At 36.6% G+C, this 24,746-nt stretch overlaps 1 protein-coding gene across 5 annotated transcripts in view; it reads left to right on the plus strand.

Annotated features, from left to right (window-relative positions):
* Positions 1 to 24,746, plus strand: part of AP3B1 (adaptor related protein complex 3 subunit beta 1) — a 153,058-nt gene that overhangs the window by 110,088 nt on the left and 18,224 nt on the right. For all 5 annotated transcript variants that reach the window (XR_010443078.1, XM_064735990.1, XM_064735989.1 and 2 more), the window contains exons 23-25: positions 12,292 to 12,523; positions 15,444 to 15,528; positions 24,242 to 24,339. Coding sequence is in view for 4 of the 5 variants with exons in the window: in XM_064735990.1 (XP_064592060.1) it covers positions 12,292 to 12,523; positions 15,444 to 15,528; positions 24,242 to 24,339 (415 nt within the window). In the remaining variant the exon portion in view is untranslated. The remainder of the gene's footprint in view (positions 1 to 12,291; positions 12,524 to 15,443; positions 15,529 to 24,241; positions 24,340 to 24,746) is intronic.

Below are 24,746 nucleotides of genomic sequence, written 5' to 3' on the forward strand. Positions count from 1 at the left end.
AGAATTTAAAATAAGACATTGTTTAGTGACAGAGACACAGCATGTACCAGAAAGCGTGTTAATCAGTGTTCACTTTATTTTCAGAGGGTTGCAGTAAATGATGATCCAATGACAAAGTTTGTTTAACTGCAAAACTGGAATTATAATAGAAGTAGAATGTAAATTTATATGTCACCTAGAATGCTGTCAATATGTTTATGTAACACACATTAAATATAGTTAATAGTCAATTCAGCTTCATTACAGCTGTATGCCTAATACATTACTTTTTTGAGGTGTGGAGAAAGAATTATTTTTTTAAACTATCTATGTAACTATCAGTTCAGCAAGTTAAAATATTTCAAATTTTTCCCCATATCATACATAAAATTGATAAACATAGAAAACTGAGTTTTCCAGTATTAAGGTTTCTTACATTCCATCACAACATTGTGAGGTTATGATGAGTATTTTGAGGACTGTACATCAGAATAGGAAGGAAAATTTTGAGCTTTAGGTAGAAATTATTCAAAATACAACTTCTCATAGTCTCTGCATTCAAAGACTCCTGCTATTATGGCAAAAATTCTTTAGAAGCCTTCTTCCTTCAGTTACGGCTGTGAATTGTTTGTGGGGTTTTTAAATGACTGATTATGGTTTTGGATTTTTGTACAGAGGGATGACTCCAAAAGCCGTAGGGGTCCTTTGTAATTTTAAGTTGTTTCATTCCAGTTCCACATATATCCAACTATCCAGAGAGTCTATAAGCCTTGAAATTAAATTCTACTAGTTAAATATAGATGGAAATAGAAATAAATGCTTTTTAACTAAGAAACTATCTTCGTCACTGAAATTTTGATTTTTTTTTTTTTTAGCTTGGCATACTTGAAAAAATAAATAACCAGGTTTTGGTTGATGCATATGCATCAACCAACAGCATCTGCACTTTTACTCGAGGAATCACCAGGACATGGCATGAAACACCTTGTATTCAAATTATAATACTGAGATTTTTGTCCAAAAATGTTAAGAATAAAACTTTTTTGAGAAAATAAGTATTTGATCATTGAAAGTAAAAGCTAAGCATGGGACTAATTCAGGAAGTGGAGAGATATTACTGCTAATAGGCCATACCTTCCCTATTGTGCACTAGTAGTGTATTGCCACGTGAGTTGTAGGCTAGCAGTACAAAGTGAAATGCAAGGACATTGCAGTTGTTAAAATGGGGTGACTTGGAATGTTTTAAATTATGTAAATGCAGATGCATTTTAATAAGAAGTTCTTGCTTTAGAAGTTCTTGCTAACAGTTGCAGGAAGGGGATACTCTCCATTACCCACCTCCAAACAAGTGTTAAGGTTGTTTTTAAAAGGTTGGTACACAAAGTGCCATTGTGTTCTCAAATCACAATAATTTAGAAGTGTTTCCTGCCCTTCTATGCCACAGACTCTAGAGGATATTGGAGAGACAGAACACTCTAAAAGACTGTTGAACAGTGCTATGATTAAACACTATATATCACAGAGATGGGTTTTAAAAGCTTGTTTTGGTCCAGATTTTCACCTTATTTTTACATGCTTTTCTCCTAATGGCTTGATGAACAGGTCCTTGACATATTAAGATTAAAAAAGGTAGTTCTAGAATCTTCATAATTCATATTGATTTCTGTGAAGTTCGTAAAAATTTTCGTTTTTAACTTCTGTTCACTTGGGTTAAGAAATATTTCCATCTTTATATGGTTGCAAGTGTTGCTTGTTGTTTCTAGTCTCTGTCATCTATATTCTTGATTTGAAAATGGCAGAAGAATTGGGGAAATGTACATTTGTAATAATTCTAAAATACATCTTTCAGTTGCGTAGTGCAGTTTAGGAGTTCATGACTGCAAAAGGTGGATTGTGTAAAACTTTACTATTACTGCATTGGAATGTTTTAAGAAAAAAATGTATAAAAATGATTCTAGTGTTTACACTGAAGGACCTTCAGTGTAACAGCAGCACCATTAGAATGTATGCTTGCTACATGAATCATAAATTTGAGCTACTATGAAATACATTTGTGTACTAAAAGATGCTTTAAAATGGACTAAGTTTTAATAATGGTCATTGTCACAGTCTTCCTGCTGCTGCATTTATGCTCAGTGAGCTAACAATCTGTGGCAGTCTTGGACAATAGTAACAGTAATACTCTACATTAGTAGGACCAAGATAATTGCAAAAGTAGATGAGAAAAAGTTACCTACCTAATTTGCTGTCAGTCATCCACATAGTTAAAGGCCTTAACCATGGCTACAGCTACTGCCTACATTCAGTGTCTGTGTGTGTACAGTGAAGCCTTCATTAGAGACATCCATGGGTGAGGCTTTTGACGGCAGCATGCTGTGCTTGGTGTTGCTTGCATTGTTCTGAGCAGTGTGGGTGGGATTGAGTGGTGTTTCTTCTTACAAGTGTGAAAAGAAATGTTATTGTGAAGGGTGAATATGTCTTTTGACACCACAAATTTTGTTCCTGAGTCAAAACAATAGTGCTTTTAAATTTAAACAAATAAACTGAAGGTAATTTGTTATAAATAAACCTCTTTGTTGCTTAACAGACTACTAACTAGTGCAGGATTTTTTTCTTGCTTTTTAAGGATGGAAAACAAAGCTTAAGGAAAGCAAAACACAGAAAAACAATGTTGTCATGGCCTCAGGTCAGCTATAATTTTTTGCAGTCTAAGGACTATGGATTTGTTTAGGTTAAAATATTATGTGTATAATTAAATAAAACTTGGAGAAAATTGGCACATCAATATCAAGTATAAGAGATGTAGTGTGGTACACACAGAGATTTTACTCCTGCACTGAAGAAGTGCTGATGCAGATGTCTACATGCAGTGAGTTCAGTGCATATTTCAGGTTTTTGTCCTTGTGAGTAGTCTACTGTGCATTAGGATCATCCTGATAGAAGCCAGAATAGCATGTTGCATTCTTCAACAACAGTGTAGTGAATGAGATTCAAATATAGTTGTATGAAGGTGGAAAAGATGTAATTTATATTCTGGCATTCATAAATACCTGTATTAGATTTTTAATATAATGAATTAAAGGTAGAATTCACTTTGGCTTCTGGGTAATACTGTGTTATTACCCACAAGTGTAATATGTGTTTCAATTAAATTATACACTTATCTCAACAGATGATGTCCTTTTCTGGGGAAAAATTTGAGCTAAATGCTTCTATTGAAAGGAACCAGTATGCAGGAGTTGTTATTGTATAAATCTAACTGTAAGATTATACATTATGGCCAGTAGGGTACAGTGTGTTTTCACTTTAGAGGTCTCTGGAGTACTGGCTGTTTGCCAAAAATCAAAATACTGTACTAGAAACCACTTGTAGGAACTTCTTTGAAGTCATTTAAACTCAATGCCAAAATCCATATTAATCCTTCTCAGCAATGTCCACTATTTCAAATTCATAATTAGGATGCAAGGTGAGGCTGACACCTTACTCTGTTCTTCTAACTCCTGAAGTGCTTCAGGTAATCATAGAATCAAAGAATCATTGAGGTTGAAAAAGACCATTGAGTCCAACTGCAAACCTAACACTGCTGAGGCCACCACTAAACCATATCTCAAAGTGCGGTTCTCAGACTTCGTTATTTAGTGGTCAGTGGAAAAATGGAATCACTGAATTGAAGTAAATTACTTGGTTTTGTATTGGGAGAATGCCTTTTATTTGAAACACCTAATGACAAAGTGTTTCGTGCTGCTTGATGAAAGTCTCACATATGCATCAGCCACCAGACCATGTGGTTTTCACCTCACAGAATCATACATAGGACAACAGGACAGAAAATCTTGAGATCTTCCATACATAGATATGAATTTCACCAGTTGAAGTGTAGGAATTTTCTATTAGTGTTCCTACAAAAAAATTTTCCATGGTGTCTTTTTAAGCCCTTTTTAGAGTCCACTAATGGTCCCAACAGACCTTCTGGAGGAGAATGTGTACTTCTGAATTTATACCAAGGTTTGTGTCCCATAATTATGTGACTGACTGTAGCGCTTCCTTTCATCCTTGTTTAATAACTTAGACTTAATCATGAGAATATTCTTATTTTGTTGCTAATGGAGTTTTGTCATATGTGGCATTTAAAAATTTTTTTACTAATATTTTCATTTGATTATTCATGTGATTCATTGTGCTCAGCAGAAGGAAAAGGCAAAGATGCCAAATCTCACATAAAACCAGATGTTATTGTAATACAAAGCTTTAGGCTCCATTATTTATGCAAAATGCAAGCTGTCTCACTGCCCCCCCCCAGTTACACCGAACAGGTGCACACTCTGTTTTGGAAGTTCCTGACTAGTCTGGTATGGAACTACTAAGATTTTTCTGCTGTTCATGAACTCCAGGTTAAGGCCCAATTCTTTTTCCTTTATATCATATAGTCATATTTATGCTCAAAGAGCAATAGTTTCTATTGATATAGAGTAACTGCAATTGTGTCTAGTTGATTCTATTTTAAGAAAATCATATGAAAAATTGTGAGGGATATAAAAGTATTAGAAAATAGATAATTTAGTACTATGGAAGATTTTGATCATCTCTGGATTCACAGCTTATATCTGTGAGCAAGTGGAAAGCTGTGGGTAGGAGTCAGAGACTGAGGCAGCAAAGGGAGCCTTTGGCCGGGCTCTGCTACAGCCACCTGACCAAGGGGAGCCCATGGACCAAACCTTCCTGCTCCAGCACAGGAGGCCTTGTGCCCGAGGGTGGTAGCCTGCAGGGGAACTCAGCCACCCCAGCAGCTGTTGGGAAAGTAGCTTGGAGGGCTGTGGCAATCCAGGAGACTCCTGGAATGCGTGGAGGACACCTTCCTGGGGCAGGTGACAGCCAGAGGGAATGTGGTACGGGATCTGTTGGTCACCAGTGCAAGTGAGCTAACTGGACACCAGGACTGGAGGCAGCCTGGGCAGCAGGGATCACGTGCTGGTGGAGTGGGCAGCCCTGAAGGATAGGGCTTGGCTAAGGAGTAAAAGTTCAGCTCTTGAACTTTAGGAAAGCAGACTTCCAGTCCTTTGGGAACCTAGTCTGTGGGATCCCCTGACAGACTGCCCTTAGGAACAAGGGAGTAGAAAAGAGCTGGCAGATCTTTAAGGAACGCTTGCACACAGCATGAGAGCTGGCAATCCTCAGGAGCAAGAAATCAGCCAAGGGGGGCAAGAGACCGGCATGGCTCAGTAGGAATTTGCTGGTCAAAGTTAAGGGAAACAAACCAGGACAGGTGACCTAGGAAGAGTTTAAAGATGAAGCACAGCTGTGTAGGGAGGCCATGAAAAAGGCCAAGGCAACAAAACTGGAACTGGCAAGGGACACAAAGAATAATGGGAAGGGCTTCTACAGGTACAGTAACCAGAAAAAGAAGGTCAAAGAAGAGGTACCCTCACTAATAAACAGCCCTGGAAAACTGGAGAACTGGTAACAACAGAAATAGAGAAGGCTGAAGTACTTACCAACTGTTGCCTTGGTTTTCAGTGGGAAACTCTTCCCACACCTCTTGACTGGATGGATAAGAGGATGAGGACTGGGAGAGCCAGGTCCTTCCCACTGGAAGAGACGGTGAGGTTTGTGACCACCTGAGGAACCGGAATGTACCCAAGGAGGTGCATCCCAGAGTCCTGAGGGAATTGGCTGATGTAGTTGCATGGCTACAGGAAGGGCAGGTCCTCTCTGACCAAGCAGTGGCTTTCCATGATGGGTTGACTGCATCAGTGGGTAAGGGAAGGATTACAGATAGCATTTTTCTGGACTTCAGTAAAGCCCTTGACATGGTCCATTACAAGTGATAATAGCTGGGAAAAGGGGAGGACACTAGGGTAGTAGAAGTATCATCATAACTGGTTAGATTGCAGTGAAGTAGGATGTGGGGATCAGATGGCATCCAGTCATGAAGAGGGATAATGGGACAAGTGGGATTTCCCTGTGGTTTTGGGCCGCCTTCATTCTGCCCTCATGCTCTCCCTATTTTGCCTCCCCCTCTGTCTAATTGGAGAGATGTATTTAATGGGTTGACTGTTAGTTGGATAAGAAAGCGTTTGGATGGCCGCATTCCAGAGAGTGGTGGTCAGCATCTCAGAGTACTGATGGACATCAGTGATAAAGTGGTGTCACTCAGGGACCAGTGTTATTTAGTATCTTCATTAATGACATAGACAAAGGGATCAAGTGCCCCCTCAGCACATTTGCAGATGACACACATGAAGTGGTACAGTTGCCTGACCTGAGGGACAGGATACCATCCAGAGGCAAATGGACAAGTTCTCTCATAAGAGGCTTATGGCTATTTCATGCAGTTTACCAATGCAAAATGCAAGGTGCTGCCCGTGGGTCAGAGCAGCCCTGGTCCCAGCACAGGCTGGGCATGAACAGATCCCAGCAGCCCTGCCCAGAAGGAGTTGGGGCTGCTGGTGGCTGAGAGGCTGGACATGCCCCAGCCATGGGCACTGCCAGCCCAGAGAGCCACACGTGTCCTGGGCTGCATCCAGAGCAGGGTGGGCAGCAGGGCAGGGAGGGGATTCTGCCCCTCTGCTCTGCTCTGCTGAGACCCCACCTGCAGGGCTGCATCAGCTCTGGGGGCACAGCACAGGAGGGACAGGGACCTGCTGGAGGGAGTCCAGAGGAGGCCACAGAGAGATCAGAGGGATGGAGCACCGCTCCTGTGAGGAAAGGCTGGAAAAGAGAAAGCTTTGGAGTGACTTAATTGCAGCCTTCTGGTACCTGAAGGGAGTGTACAAGAAAGGTGAAGAGGACTTTTTACAAGAGCATACCGTGACAGGACAAGGGGATTCAAACTGAAAGGAGGCAGGATTAAATTAGATATTGTGAAGGTGGTGAGGCACTGGAACAGGTTGTCCAGTCAAGTTATGACTACCCCATTCCCAGAAGTGTTCAAGGCCAGGCAGGAGCTCTCAGCAACCTGATCTAGTGAAAGGTGTGCCTGCCCATGGCAGGCACATTGGAACTTGATGATCTTTATGATTCCTTCCAATCCAAGCCGTTCTATGATTACCTTGAGCATGTGATTCTTCTTGGAAGGATGATTTGAAGCCATACAAATATTACAGTTAAAAAAAAAAAAAGGGCAGAGAAACAATTAATTTTGGCAGCATTACAGAAGCAGACTGTGAGCAGCATAATAAAAGTGGTCTTTTGTTTGAGATCCATCTCTGGATGATTTAAAAATCAGTGGTAGCTATTTGAGCAGTTTTGGCTTTTATTTCTTTTAATTTTTATTTTTCTTGCAAGGTTTTGGAGACAAAAGTATTAATCTAAAGTATTAATCTATCAATATCAAAATCAAGTAACAATTTTGGGGACTCATTTTATAATGTCTGAAATTGTTTGAGTCCAGTAACAGTTTAAAGATACAATCATTAATATGGTAACTTTCAATTAGCCTCATTGACATGTTAATAATTACAGGAAGTGTGAAGCCTAAAAGTTGATGACAACACAAAAAGAAGGGAGTTAGGATGTATGCTTTTAGAAGATATTTGGTAGATGTAGAGCAGTTAGAGGCACCTTTGGTGGAAAGTGTTTTTCAAAATTCAGCATATGTCCTTGAGTGTCTGTATGCCTAGATAAATTAGCCCAAATTAAATGACAGTATCCAGTGCTTTTCTTAGATTGTACAAATAGGAGCTAGCTTGATTTCTTGTTTGGTTTCCTTGCTGCCTGTCAGGAGATTCTGTCATCACTTTGGCAATCCATATTATTGTGACTTAGGTATGCTGTAATATTGGGATTTCCAAGAGCCTCTTGAAATAATACAAACTAGGAAGCTGACATTCTTTGTTTGCACTTTATTTTATCTTTTTATGAATTAATATTTGGTTTTTTTAAGAGCTGTATAAGGAAGACATTGCCTGCCACTAGCTGACTTTTGTTTATCTGTTTTTCCACCTTTCTCCTAATAGTAAAAAATTGTAGTTAAGTTGCTGTCATGGCTTCAGTTGAAAGATCATGTAAATGTGGCTGGACTGTGTGATAGCCCTTCTCCTCTTGGCTGTTGCAGAGTTACTGGAGCATAGCCTCACTGTGAGTGTGAGAGAGGTTATAGCTCTCACAGCTGAGTAGGTAATTCTTGGATTATGTCATGGATATTGCCAGTAGGAGGATTACTTAGATTAAATGTTGTAGTCCACTGCTTTAACAGAATGTAAATTAGAGGAATCGAATTATAATTTTCCTCATCCTTAGAAGCAAATTTATTTTCCCAATAATACATATTTTATCCAAACATATATACTTTTATGAGCTATGATCAAAATAAGTCTGTGTTCATTATTGCAGGATTTTTATACTAAAGAACAAGTACAAAAGAAAACAAACAGAATTTTGTGTCTGTAGTAATAATAGTATTAATAGTAACAATGCTTCTTTAAGATCTCTCCCAGACCAAACCATTCTGATTCTTTGTGACGCTATGGTACTGCAGAGAGGAATATATGACCACCTCTCTATTCTGTGGTAGGTTTAATAAACCATGTCGTGATTTTTATTTTAAATAATTAGGGAAAATAGTTTTTTGCATCAATGTAAGCTTAATTAATAAGAACTTACTGAGCTGGCAAAAAGAAACATGTTCATATTGGGAGGATTCAGTGGTTTGTAACTAGTTAGCTCAGTTGCAATAAAGAAAGCCACAACTACTACTGTCAGTGATCTTATACTTTTCCCTTTTTTTCTCCATGATTTGGGGGGGGTGCAGAACCCTGATGTTGCTCTTGATCTTATACAAGAGTTAGTTTAAAAATACTTCCTTTAGGGTGATGAATTATTTTTCAGCGTGTGCAGTCAGCCTTTTGGCTAGTCCAACTGGTACCAAGAAAGTATTACCATACAGTATCAGTGTGGAGTCCCTACGTGTGGTTGCTTTCAGTCAAAATGGGGTGGGAGGGCAGTCAGTATTTTAATTTTTTTTACTGTCTTTCTAAACAGCTGTATAAAAAAAGTTTTGCAAGTTTAATCTTAATAATCTAAACCCAAAAAAGCAGACACAATCTGTCATAAAATAACTATTAGTGACTAGTTTGTATCCTATAAATCTAACTTGAGTTGATAATATGGTCCATTACCAGCTAACTGCACAGAGTATTTTTCATTTTACACTCTTCAGTTACTTTTTAGTGAAGTGTTAAAAAATATGAAGCTTTTCTCCTCTCTAAAATTGCACACTGTCTGTCTGTTATTAGGGAGATAACAGCTCTTATAAATGTTTCAGTAAGCGTTAAGTAGACAGTTATGTGCACTCTCATTCCACGCTTATTTGCTTACTGTAATAAACTGATAAAATATGTGTGGTTTGTCTCTGTGTATCTGCAGGCATCATGAGTCACATAGATTTCCTTTAGAAATAATGTTGTGTCTGCAGAATTGATTGGTTATTTTCATAAACCATCCAAAGGTACACAAACGACTTCTATTATTTAAACATATGCTGTGTAAGATTTGTAGGAGATTATCTCCTGGTTAGTAGATGCTTCTTGTTCTGTTAACTCTGTGTGGTTTTATTTTAACCCTAGAGTGATTGCTAGTACCTGCTCCATGGGTTTTATCTCAACTACTTTAAAAATTTTAGAATTAAAACAAAACTCTGTTTACCAGACTGATGCAGCTGTTAAATACATCACATTACAGTCACATCAGCCTTTTTCAGCTCAAAATCCTTACTAGCAAGTAGAGGTTTTGAAAACTCCAGTTTTCCAGAATTAAATTGCTTTGTTCAACATACGTATGTTTTATTTATTTTTAGCACTGCCGCATTAAATGCAAGTGAAAATTAATGTTCTTTACAAAGAAAGATGACTTAAACATAATGTCATTATTCTGAGGGTCCTGTGTGGTTTTGCTGCTACGTATAGTATGATGTTGAAAATAAAAGTGAATGGGCTCACAAGCTTTTTATTACTGAAAGAAGAAATAATGCAATAATGAAGGGGGCATAGGCATGGATTAAAATCTCTAAAAATTACAGAAGGGATTCAGTAAAACTTGAATCAGTGTTACAATTTAACTATAGTGACAGTTTTTTCTCTATGTGTATGCATTTTAGGGCAGCTCATCCTGGGTGCCATTATGCAGCACAGGTAGGACAACCAGGGGGTCTGGCCTAACCAGCACAGGTTGGTAAAAGGCAAAGGTCCAAAAGGCTGAGGCCAATAGTGAGAGGTTCAACAAGGCCTGGTGCTGGCTCCTGCCCTTGGGTCACACCAACCCCAGGCAGCTCCCCAGGCTCGGGCAGAGTGGCTGGAAAGGAGCTGGGGGTGCTGGTGGCAGCAGCTGAACATGAGCCAGGCTGTGCCCAGGGGGCCAAGAAGGCCAATGGCATCCTGGCCTGGATCAGCAATGCTGTGGCAGCAGGAGCAGGGCAGGGATAGGCCCTGTGTACTCAGCACTGGTGAGGCCACACCTCCGGTGTTGTGTCCAGTTCTGGGCTACTCACTATAAGAAGATCATTCTGATGCTGGAGCAAGTCCACAGAAAAACAGCAGAGCTGGGGAAGGGTCTGGAGCACAAGTCTGGTGAGGAACAGCTGAGGGAGCTGTGGGGGTTTTTATCCTAGAGAAAAGGAAGCTCGGGAGGGACCTTGTCACTCTACAGCTGTTTGAAAGGAGGGTGTAGCCAGGTGGGGGTTGGCCTCTTCTCCCAGCTAAATGATAGAACAAGAGGAAATAGCCTCCTGTTTTGCCAGGGGAGGTTTAGGTTGGATATTAGGAAAAAATTTCTTCACTGAAAAAATTATCAGGCATTGGAATGAACTGGCCAGGGAAGTGGTGGAATCGCTAATCTTGGGAGTCTTCAGAAAGCATGTGAATGTGACAACTAGGAACATGGTTTACTGAAGATGGTAGGGCAGGATAAACAGTTGGACACAGAACTTAGATATCTTTTCCAACCTCAATGGCTCTATATTTCTGTATATCTACTTGACTGACTTCTGACTACTTTTTAAGTTTTCATTCCTATTAATAAATATCATTAATAAAGCCAGCCCTAAGTTAACACAAAGAGGCTAGTGTACTGCAAAATACTTTTGTTAACATGAATTAAACATAGATCTTAAACTTGCTAATGTAAAGTGGGAGAACCATTTCATGAAATAACTTTTCTATTATGCTTGTCCTGCTCAAATTGAATTGAATATTAAAAGCCAGAGGCTGTGCTTAAAAATAAGGTTTAAATTCCATCTTAAAACTTGAGTTTTGTCATTATTTGAGTAATGGTTTAAATAGCATACTAATTTGACTGTTAATAACCTCTTACTGTTATTGTCTCTTTCTGTGTACCAATAAAGTATTTATTATTCAAGGTATTTCCTTTATTATTTCTTGACAACGTAGGCATTTTTTTGAGAGTTTGACCTTGACAGTTATTTCTAGAAAACTAAGAAGACTGTTAATCTGTGGAAATTTGGGAATTCTATTCAAAGATGTTTTTGAGTTTTCAGTAACTGTGAAGGTCCATATGAATTATACCTTTTCCAGTCATTTTGTGTTAGTTGTAAGTCTGGTCATGTGATGTCACAGGTCATTATTTTATAAATATCATTTGAAGTAACTCTGATCTTTCCTTAAAACTTGTGTAAAGGATTCAAATTCACTTGTTTTCATATTTCCTGAACTCCTTACTTTTGAGCTCATTATTTCCTTGTCAGAAGTATCTGGGATTTTGTTTGCACACTGAATGTCTTTTCTTTATGCTTTTTCTGCAGGGTAGACTGCGCTGAAACATCCTTAGGATTTTACTTGTTGCTTCTAGCAGCAAGACTATTTAAAAAGTGTCAGCATCTTTCTGCTCTATATAACTGTGTTTTTACTGTTTCAGCAATGTAATTGTTAGACAACATTTTTTGTGGTTTTAACAAGAGAAACAGAAGACAATTTCTCACTACTTTCACCTTACACAATGAGCTTGGGGATACCCTTGAATTCTGATGCACAGAATGTTTTTTTCTGGAAAAAATATAACTAACTGTAACTCTTAAAAAACGTGATAATTTAATAGCTAACTGTAAAGCTAAAAATTGAAAACAGATTTATAGTGGAAAGTGAGATAGCTACAACAAAGGTATTTTCAGCACCAGAAATGGTTTGAGGCTCTGTGTCTAATATCTATTACTGCAATTTGCTTATGTATTTCACAGGTTTCTGGTTCACTAAAATTCCAACTTAAAAGCAGGTGCTCTAACTGAGTGAAAAATGCAGTATTCAATTGTCATTTTTACTGTTCTTGATTTACAGCATTTGCTAACTATTGTGTTATACTTAACAGGTCACTATGCAAGTCTCTGTGTCAACAAAAACACATGAACTGCTTCATCGAATGAGTGGGAAAGGATTAGCAGCCCATTATCACTTCTCAAGACAGCCAGGCATTTTGGGTGATCATATGGTACCTGTGCAAGTGACAGTAACAAATACAACTGATCAGAAGATAGAGAACATTCACATTGGAGAGAAGAAATTACCTCCAGGCATGAGAATGCATGAGTTTAATCCAATAGGTAACCATATCCTATCTTTAAAAAGTCAGGTTCTTAATCTTCAGCAAAATTTCAAATACAGGAAAGTGGTTTGCATAGTTACATGTATACTCATATATGTGTGTGTGGTGGGGAGGGTAGGTGTACATATCTACACAGACACTCATCAGCTATCAACTTGTTAGGACCAAACCTTTCTGCATCCCTACAAACTTTGATTCTCTTACTTATTTTAGACTGGCTATTATGGGCTTCCATTAAAAAGGAGGTTTTGATTTTATATTCACAATTATTTTCTTAGTAATCTTTAAGTGATTCTAAATGTATTGTATATATTGGTGGCTCAGAGCATTGCCGTTTCCTGTGAGTTTATCACAGTAGAGTGGAAGCCTATGTTTTGGTTTAGCTTTTGTCTACCATAGTTCCACAAATTGTGTCTGCTTAGATTAGATAGAAAGCAATGTGTAGTCAGACCTGATCTAAATTGTTTTACTTTCTACTTTGTAATCAGGATGGTTTTTTGCTAAATTTCTCTGGAAAAGAGTATAAAACTTCAGAAAGAACACAGAGCACAGCAAGATTTTTCAAGAGTAATACCTATATACACAATCTGCTTTCTTTGCTCAACAATTCTTTATTTTAGGACATTGTGGTATAATCAGAAGTGTCTCTCTTTCATAATAAAAATTCTTTTCCTTCAATGAGCTACACTATTATGTGAATATGTATCATAATAGAAGAATACAGGAACATGTTCTTAAAGCAGAACAGTGAACTAAAGAGTATTCTTTAAGCTTTTAGCTTTTAAGTAGCTAAGATGTTTGTATTAAATGGTTCTAAATATTGAAATAATTTTTTTAACATAGAAAAGATTATGCAGATTTACATCAAATAGCTACAAAAGCAGTTGTCCAGTGCTATAGTTTATATCAGAGTTTAAATTAATAATAATAACTTTTTGCATCTTGATAATGATGCATACTTGATCAAGGCAGTTACTTTTAGAATTCTGTTAGTTTGGGGTTTTTTAAGTGAACATTTTGCTACTTATTCCTCAAAATAAGTCCAGCTCAAAATTGAAATGTCAAGTTAGTTTTGCCCATGGGCTTTATTTTATATCCCTACCTGCAAACATTTTAAATAAATAAAGGACAAAGGCTTACAAGTAGAAATCTAGAAATACTGTAAATCAGATCAGGAGATACTATAGCCACAATAGTATAGCAATTAACAGTAGCCCATTGTTACTGTTTCCCACAGTAACCACAGGAGATACTATACCCACAATCCTAGCAATTAACAGTAACATTCACTTGTCTCACATAAAAACATGGGGGAAAAATGTGGAATTAATCAATTATCCACTTCAGGTTCCTTGACCTCCACAAAGCAATCCTACCCTCTAAAGTATTTATTTCTCCAAGAAAGACATTGCAGTATTTGTCCTGAAAAGCTGTTGGTTTCTTCTGCAGAAAATAAGCTCTGTAGTTCTTCCAAAAATGTTATTTTTCTTGCTTGAATGCAAATTTTCTGTATTCTTTATCATTTTGTGTAGAACAAAGCCTATACACCCTGTTCTTACTACATTTTGTGTTTCCAGTGTTTGGAAAACACATCCTACCACTTACCTAGCAGACCCAACAGAAGAAGTGTCAGCATAGACAGGTATTCCTGCTGGAATATAAGTCTAGTTTTTCTTCAGTCACTGAAAGTACTGTTGGCAATGGTCCTGATTCTTCCAGTAGAAATGGTTCAAATTATTTCACCCAAATCCCTGTGCACAACACTTTCTTGTTCTTAAGTGTGTTTGAAACTCCCTTTGAAAACATTAAGCTCAAAGACTTTGATAGAGTTAATTCTGAATTTGAGCTGGAACCTTTAAACTTTCAGTGCTTTAAATAGACTCCTTGGAATACTTTTTTTCCTACTCAATTCCTAGTGTTAGTTTAGACTTCAGCCAGGAGCATTAACTCCATCTTTTCTGCATTTTTGCGAACCTAATCTTCAAATAGTTAAATTTTGTTACATTTTGTGACGGAGCAGCTGTCTGCTTTTAGTTCCTGAAAAGTATCAGGTACATTATGAATAATCTGTAAATCAGACATTTTGCTGCCTGCGTATTATTTTTCATTTTAATTCCTCTCTTTTAAGTGTGCTTTCAGCTCTTTGTTGTAATCTTGAGAAGGCAAAGTCTGCTTCAATGCTTCTTTTTACTTATGTATGAAAGAGCTTACAAGGAAGCTTACAAGCCTTTAACTAAAAGCTTTATCTCAACAACATTAGGGAAATAGTGTGGTGATTTAGCCAAGAATCTAAGAATGAGTATGTCTCTTGATATCTTCATTGCCAAGAGTGTCTCAGTCTGCACTGCTTGTATAGCACAAAGTCATCTGCCATGTAGTGTTCATAGTCCTTCTTCTCCCTTCCAGCTAATGCAAGTAGAATATTGAGGCACAAGTAAACCACAGTAATTACGAACTTTTTAAGTTCAGCTTATTTTCTATTGTGTGTATTAATGTAGATTTATTTGTTGTATTTTGCAATTTACTAACTAAATCTGCAAACCTGTGTTATTGAAAATGAAGTCTCAGTGCTGGATCTGTGAACAGTTACAAGGATGTCACTTCAATATTTTTCTTTTCTGTAGATAACTTTCCTTTCTTTGCTTTTCTAATACAAGGCCTTATTCTGTTGATAGAGCTCTAGGACTGAAATGGCAGCATTTCATGTGCATTAACAGTGTGAGAGGGGGAGTCCAGGATGCTTAAACATGCAAGTGTGACATTTGGGCAATGCCTATTTGTAGTAAAACTACAACTGTTGGATTTTTTTCTTACAGAGTATTTTGGGGGTTTTAGTTATGTGAAGTTTGGGGGATTGCATCTGATGTCTTCTGTTGCCTTGCATGTGTACTTTATCTCTTAAAAATCTCTTCATGCAGAGTGTCTTGAGCCTGGAGGATCCATTATTGCTACAATGGGGATTGACTTCTGTGATTCTACCCAGACAGCCAGTTTCCAGTTATGGTAAGTTCTTGGGAAGGGGAAGGTAATTTTTTGCTCCTGGAAGGTAAAACTAGTGTTCATTGGAAGGCTACTTGGTGTTATCAGACTCACTATTTTATTAAATATTCAAAGAATTAAACAAAATTTACAACATTATATACATATCCACGATCTTTTAAGAGAAATAGCACATTATTAGTGTTCAGTTTTACTTTTAGAAGCTTTATTTTTTTGTCCCATTCTTCTAGGGATTCTTGTTAACATTGTCTGGAAAGGGGCAGTCATGTCTGACTATTCTATTTTAGTGTTTTGTGTGTGTTCTCCCTTGTAAGAAACAGCAGGTCAAAATGACACATAGTGTGAGCAGTTTTACTACCCTGAGTCTTTATTATGGGTGCTTATGGTTCTTCTAACATGACTGCCTGAAAACAACCCCAAAATTTGCCCACGAAAGAAATGCTGTAGATTCTTTTAAATCAACAGTGAGAATGAAACCAAGTAATTGGCTGGTCAACTAAATCTTGTCTAATATGCCTGATTTACATTTTTTGTGCTCATTATTGGCATGTGCAGCATCCTCTTTCTGCCTTAGGCTAGCAGGGGGAACCCATTCACCCAGTGAGAGTTCTGTTACAAACTGGCATTTGAAAATGGGTTAATTTCAACATTGGGAAAAAATGGATGGAGAGAAATGGATGGGAGAAGACTTGAAACCTTCTTTTAGGGGATTGTCAGGTTTATGGAGTTTTTAAACTGTGCAAAAGCATATATAGGCCTACACAATTTAATTTTTTTGACATATTTTGAAGTAATGGATTTTTTATATGTTTTGTTGCAAGAAACACAGCTTCCAATATTCAGTACAAAAAGAGGGATATTGAATAGACAGTCATATTGCTGCATTTCAGTTTAAGGGAAGCCCTTTGTGAATGTTCTATACTTCTTCCTTTGGAAAATTTCTGTAGCAATTTTAGTATACTTAGTAGCTGTGCTACTAAGTACAGCTTGTTCAACTGATAAGTTATTGGAGATAGCATGAAAATCCTAATTATAGAGATGTACCCAAGTGATTCCTAAAGTACCACTGCTAAAATAACATTTCTTGTTCTGGGGGCAAGGAGGTTTTACTATTCTTGTACAGCAGATGCTCCTGCATAGTCACTTTACACATATTTGTACTTCCAGCAAAATCTCTGCAGCATGTAGTTTATGCACGTCATGCTGTTATAGCTGGTCTGTATGCTGTCTGCTGGAATTTGGAAACTGCTTTGAACTGTTGCCTGATGTTTGTTTAGGAAGGAGGTTCCCTTTCAGGCAGTGCAGTTTCAAAATTGCTTCAAAATCATAGACTCTGACTCTCTTTATCTAAATAAATTTTGAATTTTATAAAATAGTATCTTCTTGATAGTTTATCAAGCAGAAATATTTTTAAAATAAAGCAGATATTTTTCTTTCAAGTACGTAATTTCAGTCTACCAATGATTTGATTTTTAACTTACACCATTTGTTGCTAAGAATCTTAGCAGTGATGAGGATAAGCAATGTAGCATAACACATTGATTTTATGCAGATCATCACCTTTATGTTTTGGGAGGTCTGCTGTATTAGTGATATATAAAAACTGATTACTTTCTCCAACATTGCCTAGTAATTGTTTATTATTTTCCTATTAGACAAACAAGACAGATCAATATTCCTGAACACCAACCAGACTATGAGTAACATCACTGTAAATAGATTTGCCTCAGACCTCAGTGGTGTATTCATTTTAATGATTTAGACAATGTGAGTCCAATGACAAAAGCGCTCAAGCTAAGTTTAAAATTAAATTAAGAATAGGAATTGCTTGCTTTGTTCGTTTACTAATTGATAGGGCCTTGTTTCTTTGCTGTTAGTTCCTAGAAAATAGTATAAAAATAGGTAAAACGTTATTTGCATTAAATTTGCTGTTTTACACTGAACACTTATTTTGTTCAAAATCCTACTGATCTTCATTATCACTGAAGAAACTGTGCAATGTGATGTTTTGGGAGCAATGTCTTAAAGAACTCAGCTGCAGGCTCTGTAACTTATTATACTTTTCAAAAAGCTTTATCCAAAAGAAGGAATGACTTCTAGAAGTTTGTCAAATGTTGTTGAAATAATGTGCACACAAAGGTGTCTATATTCTTGTATTTCCTATTAACATATCTCTATGAAAGATGTTGTCAGTTATTTTACATTTTTGCTAGAAGCATATTCAGCAGTAAAGTGTTCCTGATCATAAGATTTTCTTTACGTTGTTCTAAGAGGAGCACTTTATCTTGCATCAAATGTAATTGATCCTGAAGCAGTGTAATCACAATTACTCACTTTCTTAATTGGCCTGCCCAAAATCAGAAAATGGAAACCGATCGGCAGTGTTTAAATCAATAGCTTTGTAGTAAAGCTTGTGGGGGTAGGGACATAGTGGTAATGGGTAGATCAATTGGTCTTAGATGCCAATCATGGACTGTGTGTTTTGCATAGCAAACACTACCCTTCAGCTTAGGGATGTACTGTTGTACTAGGGGTTCAATAAATACAAACTGTATAAAGAAAAAAACTAACATGAGTCATAGAATATTTAGATCTTTTTCTGAATTTGTTGTACAAGTCAAGGACAATGAAGGAGAAACTGCAATATAGAGGTTTGAAGGAATGAGCTTTAAAAGACCTCCTGCTCAAATACTATTTTTGGTAAGCAAACCTTACCAAGATCACACATCTAATTAAAGTAGGGTGAAATGCCTCAACTTGAAAACTGTGGCTAATGCATTTACTTAGAATGTATATTAGGATGTTCACAGCATGTACTTGTGAGAACATCTCTTCATTGTTATTATTCTTATGCCACTTCCTTCCAGAGGCAGCTATTTTCAGCCACACTGGTGTTCTGCATGATAATGCCTTTCAAGCAGAAAGTTAAAGAGGAATAAATGGAGGGATTGAGCCTTTTAAAAGATTTTTTGAATGTTACTCTTTGTCTTTGTGTTACTTTGTTCTCATTTTGCTAGCAGGATATACACAGTTTAGGAGTTTAGAGCAATTTGTTAATGGCTAACTCATATGCAAGGTAGATTGCTACCTTGTTGAATTATAGTTAAAGTTTAGTATATTCACCATCCAAGTAAGAGACCTGAGCCTTAGCTAAGCAGGTTGGCATCAGTTGAGCAAAGAAAAGGTTGGAATGGATTCTTGATATAACAGACTATCTGCAATACTCCACTGACTGTGGAACTACTTCCTTTTTTCCCCATGTCAGATCTTAAAGATTTCCATGTTAGTTGAATCCTTGAGCTCCTAGTGTTCACCATGTCAACAATCCTACCACTTGTGTTATCTTTATTGTCTTGCATATCTCTGCTTTTCAGATATTCTCAAGTCTTTCTCTCAGCTTACTAGTTTTTTGAGATGTCTGAACAACTATATGGGAGCTCTGCTATGTCAGAATTTTGCCCATGGATCCTTGTAGTGAAAATATTTGAATCCCTTAAGATGAAAGACAGGGAAGGTTATAGAGACAGAGAGTTAGAGCCCTTCCATGCCCTTACTCTATTTTTGTATGTGTATTTAGCATTATTAATTTCTGTCTATGTTTGTATAACTCAGTAGGCAAATCTCCAATTTCTTGTAGGCATGATGAATAACTAAAGGTGAAGAGGTGTAATTTTTATAACATTGAAAGTTTATCTTTACATTTTCTGTCTTATTCTTTTCCCTCCTCTCTTTCCAAATTACCTTAGTTGTTCCCAAAACCATAAAAGAACCACAGCTTTAAAGATAAAATTAAGTTACAGAGAGCCTGGTTCTCTTCTTTTTTCTGTTCTTTTGAAAAGTACGCAGGGAGTTGTTTAGCTTTCTTTGAAACTGTTTGGTGTAGGAGAGATGTCCATGCCATGCATCTCTCTCCCTAGTTTTGATTTTGCATTTCCTCTCCCTAGTTTTCTCAAGGTTTAAGTGTAAAAAAACACAACCAGAGCTCCCAAGAAGAAAAATCAAATGAAAGCAACGGCTTTTGTGCTTTTCATTCTTTTTCAAAATAATTCAGTAATTGGAAAATAGTGTGACATGACAGAGGTTTTTTAGCTGGTTACCTTATATTGGCATTTCTTAGTGTCTCAGTGTCATCAGAAGGACCCGCTCCTTCTAATGAGGAGAATACATACTCTTGTATGTCTGTTCATTTAGTCTGTCCTGTGCTATATAAAGAAAATATTTTGCTGATTACTCCAGAAGAGTTTGGTGTAGCAGAAAGAATCTAGCAATTCCTTAAATGAAGTAAATTCTGTGAATGAGATTTTAAAACTTTGTTCAGCCTGTTCTCTGCAGGTTTTATCTTATTTTAGAAGCTTTTGTTCTGAATTTTATTTTCAATGGAAGAGATTTTTTGCAGCATGAAATTTGCTCGCTTCACTCTGTGTTGATGTAGAAATCTTCCCAAGCAGAACTTCTACCTGCAAAGCAAGTAAATGAAGAGGGTTGGTTGGGTAGCAGTCAGTATTTCTGTTCAGTGCAAACATGCATTCAGGTGTAGATGCTTCCACAAAAGCATCTGATTAAAACTATGTAGTGGAATATGTTATGGAATATATTAAAAACTAATGTTAGAGATGCAGGATTTTCTTCGGATCACTGTCACTTGCATTTTCACTTTTTTCTTGCTGTTTCCTTCCCTAGTGCTTTCTCAGCAGATCACCAAGTTGCTTATAAATGTAAGAAAAGCAATCTGGTACTCTTCTCTTTATTTCATTATTCTAAAGTAGTCAGTTGGCCCTATTCCAGAACAAAATTATGCCAAGATAAATGGCTGACCTGGAAAAAACAAGGCTGGACATGAACAACTGCTTTCATTTGTTCTATTGCTTTGGCCTTTTTCTCATGCAAAAGCAGGATGCAGTCCTTTCCTTTCTTCAGCAAGACTAAAGTCAAGTCCCCTATACTTTTCTATTCCATATTTTGTTTTGCAGGAAATTAATTCTCTCTTAGTGTTGCTCTTCCTCTCATGTTCTTTTTTTTTAACATGTGTGGAGATTTTTGTGAATACAAGACAAAAAAAATAAGCTGGTTTGGGAAAGATGTATTCTGGGGCAAGCTGCTGCTAGGAGTGAAACAAAAAAGGATAGTAATCAAGAGCAAGAATATTCCCAGTCTTACTTGAATACTAATTTATTAAAAGCCTTGGAAGTTAAAATTTTAACTGCTATTGTGGAATTTTCAAAGAAGTAATTGACAAGTGTTAGCATTATTTACTTCAGTTTTAAAGAAGATTTTGCCATCACTGTTCTAAAGTTATGGTAGACCGCTTCTTTACCAGGAGCCCTTCAAAGCCAATTCTTTATAAAAAGCAACTAAACTGAGAGGAGAAAAGGAATAGCCAAGAGTTTCAAATGGCAAGTGCTAGCTACAGACGTGTGCAGAAATCTTTAAACTGTGCATCTTCTGAAGGGCTGAATCTTAGTCTTCCAGTGTCAGTTATCGTGGAGCTAGTAAGTCTCCCTTGGTTCCTGTGGGAGCGTTATTGTCTTTGTCTCTCTTTTGTTCACCTTGATGTATGCATCAGAAGATAAATTCATGTGATACTTGCAATTGAGTCATGAAAGTGATGTTAGTCTTTTAAAAATATAATATGTACAGTTTAGCAGTTTTTAAGGAGTCGGGAAGAGTAATGATGTGTAATGTCATTTGCCCGTAAGTTCACAATTAAATACATAACAGATTTTGCAAGCTACTGTTAGAAAGGTACTGTTATAAGACATCCCCAACTGTTTGATCCTTTTAAAGCTTCCCTCTAAGAACTTCTCATTAAGTATTCATGTTCCTCTAAGGCTGTAACTTACCAACTTATTGCACATGCTAATACCAGAAAACACGGTGTTTAATTTTTTAAATCAAAAACCACATTCTGTTGCCCTGAGAAACTTTGGGTATTTTTTCTGGTAAGCTACTTCACCTTTATCTTTCAGGAAAGTTAAAGCAACACCACCTGAGAGATGCTTCAGTGAAGCTTGAACCAGTTGTCCAGTAGATTTTTAAAAGTTAATGTATTTTTTTGTATAAACATCATTTATATTAATGAGATTCTTGAAAATATAAATGAATAAGTTAAATACACTGAAATTTAGTTCACTAGGTATTGGGGGAAGTTAAGTATTTGTATTCCAAGCCTCAATTTTATTCTCAAATTTCTTCATTAGATATCTGATGAAATCTCCATCTTTGGAGATACTCAGAGCTCAAATGGACAAGGCCATGAACCAAGTGAGCTAAGGTGACCCTTGCTTAAGCAGGAGGTAGAATCAGGTGATTCCTAATGCCCCTTCATATTGTGCTTCTCTGGAATTATGAAGTAACTTTTGTTAAATTAAATATTATGAGCTCTCTAATATAAAGATGTAATAAAAGAGATGCAGATCAACAAACAAAAGCTGTATATTTAATCTGTGAAGTGTCTGATAAAGAGAACCTATAAGGAAGGATGATTTTCTGTAGCTGAGAAAGAAATTTACTGTAGCACACTGGAATTAAAGTAATGCAAAGTAACCCAGATGCTGACTAAAGTGAAATTAAGAACAAAGTGGTTTTGAAGAACAAATAGCAATCAGAATTTCTGTTTGTAGGCTATGAAGAGTTCACGTTTTATCAAAGAATATATATTAGCTATTTATTCACTAGAGGAAATGGAAGTGGAATGTTTGTTAACAGCAGAGGTGTCAAGTGGTCCTCTTAAGCAGTTATGGACATAAAAAATCCAAGCGGTACTCATGCTTTTATTCCTTCTTGTTGTGGAAATATTGTTATAAGCATTAAAGCAATCTAATAATTGATGTTATAAGTCAAGTTTATGTACAAATGGCATCTCTCCAGTCAATGTGGGACATAAATCATTGTACGCAAAATGGTTTATCTGTTTCATGCTGAATTATGTAGAGTACATCTTGCTTAAATATGAAACATAAGATTGGTTGAACAATCAGTTGAAGAGTGTCAATAAAGGTATTGTTGAAAGTGTTAGTCTTATAGTCCAAGTAGTAGGTATGAATAGCAAAAAATTAATGAGGCAGTTGATTAAAGACTCTTCCATCAGCTCTTAAGATGATTGAGTTGTTAATCACTATTCAAAAGAAAAATTAAAGAAAAAATAGTTCTTGCTTATTTTACTGTGCACTTAATTGGGCTAGATAATCAAACAATCCCTGCTCTTTTATTATAATAATGACTTTAGAGACAGATGGCATTTAAGGTAGTACGGGGGGGGAGATTAGTATGGGGGTAAAAAAGTTTGAATTTGTTAGCTTTTAAAAGCAGCGCTTAATAAATGATTTTTTATAAAGGAAGTACTGGGAGTTTGAAGGGATTGTTTCCCTGTATGTGTCCTAAATAGCAGTTCTCAGAGAAGTTAGCATAAATGTCCCATTTTATTTGAATAGCTCATACTTGAGACTGCACTCATAAGCATAATTATAACACATCGCAAGCTAGAAAATAAGGACGTCATAGTTCCTAAGCATTTCCTTTTGTAAATGGGTAATTACAATAAGTATTAGAATTGTGAGCAGAAGGACTGTAAAATGCTTCTCTGTTTCCAGGTGGCTTGTCTTGCATCTTTAGGAGGTGTGTTTTCTATACTATTGATCTGGTGTTTGCTTTCATCAGTCTCTAGTTTCAGAACTTTGAAATTGCAGAGTTATAAAATATCAGTAACACATATTTTAGGTTAATTTAAATAACATGGATGTTAATGGATGAAATGTATTTTCCATTCTAATGATTGTATCATTATATTTAAGTAAGATATCTGAGGCATATCACCAATCAATATATATTGACTATTTGGTACACCAGGAAAAAAAGGAAAGTGTTCTTTTCTAAAAATTTCTCAGGCCTTAAAGCATTAACAAAGATTTTGACTGGATGTACTGATCCTGAATTGCTAGGCAAATCCCTTATGGTACAATTAGTCAATGAAACATAGCAGGGTGAATGTATCTTGAGTTCCTGTAGATTTTAAGAAGTCTCATACAAAATAGTTGGAAACTTAGGGAATTGAATGGATAGTGAGAGGAAGTTCACTATATGATATTTATTTCTTAAGGAGAAATGTGTAACTTTTGATAGTATTGTGTAACTATGCCATTTAAAAAATGTTCTGCAGCTTTCCAGCGTGCTTTTACATTAACCAGTATGCTCTGTGATTTTGTTTAAATACACCAAATACTGTAAAACCGAAGTTATCAAAAATATTTCTCCTTTACTAATGTATTTATTGTTTGGTTTGTTTGTGGGTTTTTTCCAGACAATATCATCCTTTTGTCTGAAATTATATGTTTTCAATGTTTACTCCTATTTCTAGAACAGCTGTAGCTGATGACAGAATGCATAACAGTTCTCTCAAAGGATTTGTGAAATGCACAATAATTTGTCCTTTGCAAGCATTTAGATTGAGTGTGATGCTTTGTAGGTTGCAAATAAACATTGATTTGAATAAAAGTTATATTTTCAGAAATGCAAGACTATGTCTACCACATTTGTACTGGAGAAAAATGGATCAGCTTTACTAATGTAAGAAGTTAGCTTTCAAATTTATAAGTTAGAAATCGTACAGGTAGTTTTTATACTTTATCATGGTTTTACAGAAAATTTGAAACTGATATATTTGTATTTATTAATCAGTGTTGAAGCACCTGTTTGATTCTCTGTAATTTCTCTTTTCTAGCACAAAGGATGATCACTTCAATGTTAACATTCAACCCCCTGTTGGAGAACTGCTCCTGCCTGTCACTATGTCAGAGAAAGATTTTAAGAAAGAGCAAGGTGAGAAATACTTCAGCAGCTTCAGTAAATTTACTTGGGAAGAGAGCTGCATGCATTTCAATTTCCAAGCATACAGAAAGTGCTTCCAGTTGTAAGTGGTTGAGACTGTTAGTATTCACTCTGACAAGTAGTTTAAAAGTATCTTGAGAAGGATGTGCCATGATATAATGCCGTCTTTAAAGATCAAAGCCCACACTTTACCTTAAAACAGTCTTTCGGCTCAAAGCCTTTTGGATTCCCATCATAAAGTGTGAATGCCTTTCCTACCAGCAGTAAAACAGAAACTTGTGATGCCAGCTCAAGGAAATTAACCATTTATACAGTGGTATTGCATCGGGTTTTACTGTTCTTTATTCCAATACTAATTTTCATACTGTTAATGTACCTGTTCCTTAGCTACTTTGAAG

This window comes from Zonotrichia leucophrys, chromosome Z (genome assembly GCF_028769735.1).
Source record: "Zonotrichia leucophrys gambelii isolate GWCS_2022_RI chromosome Z, RI_Zleu_2.0, whole genome shotgun sequence".
Taxonomy (NCBI): domain Eukaryota; kingdom Metazoa; phylum Chordata; class Aves; order Passeriformes; family Passerellidae; genus Zonotrichia; species Zonotrichia leucophrys.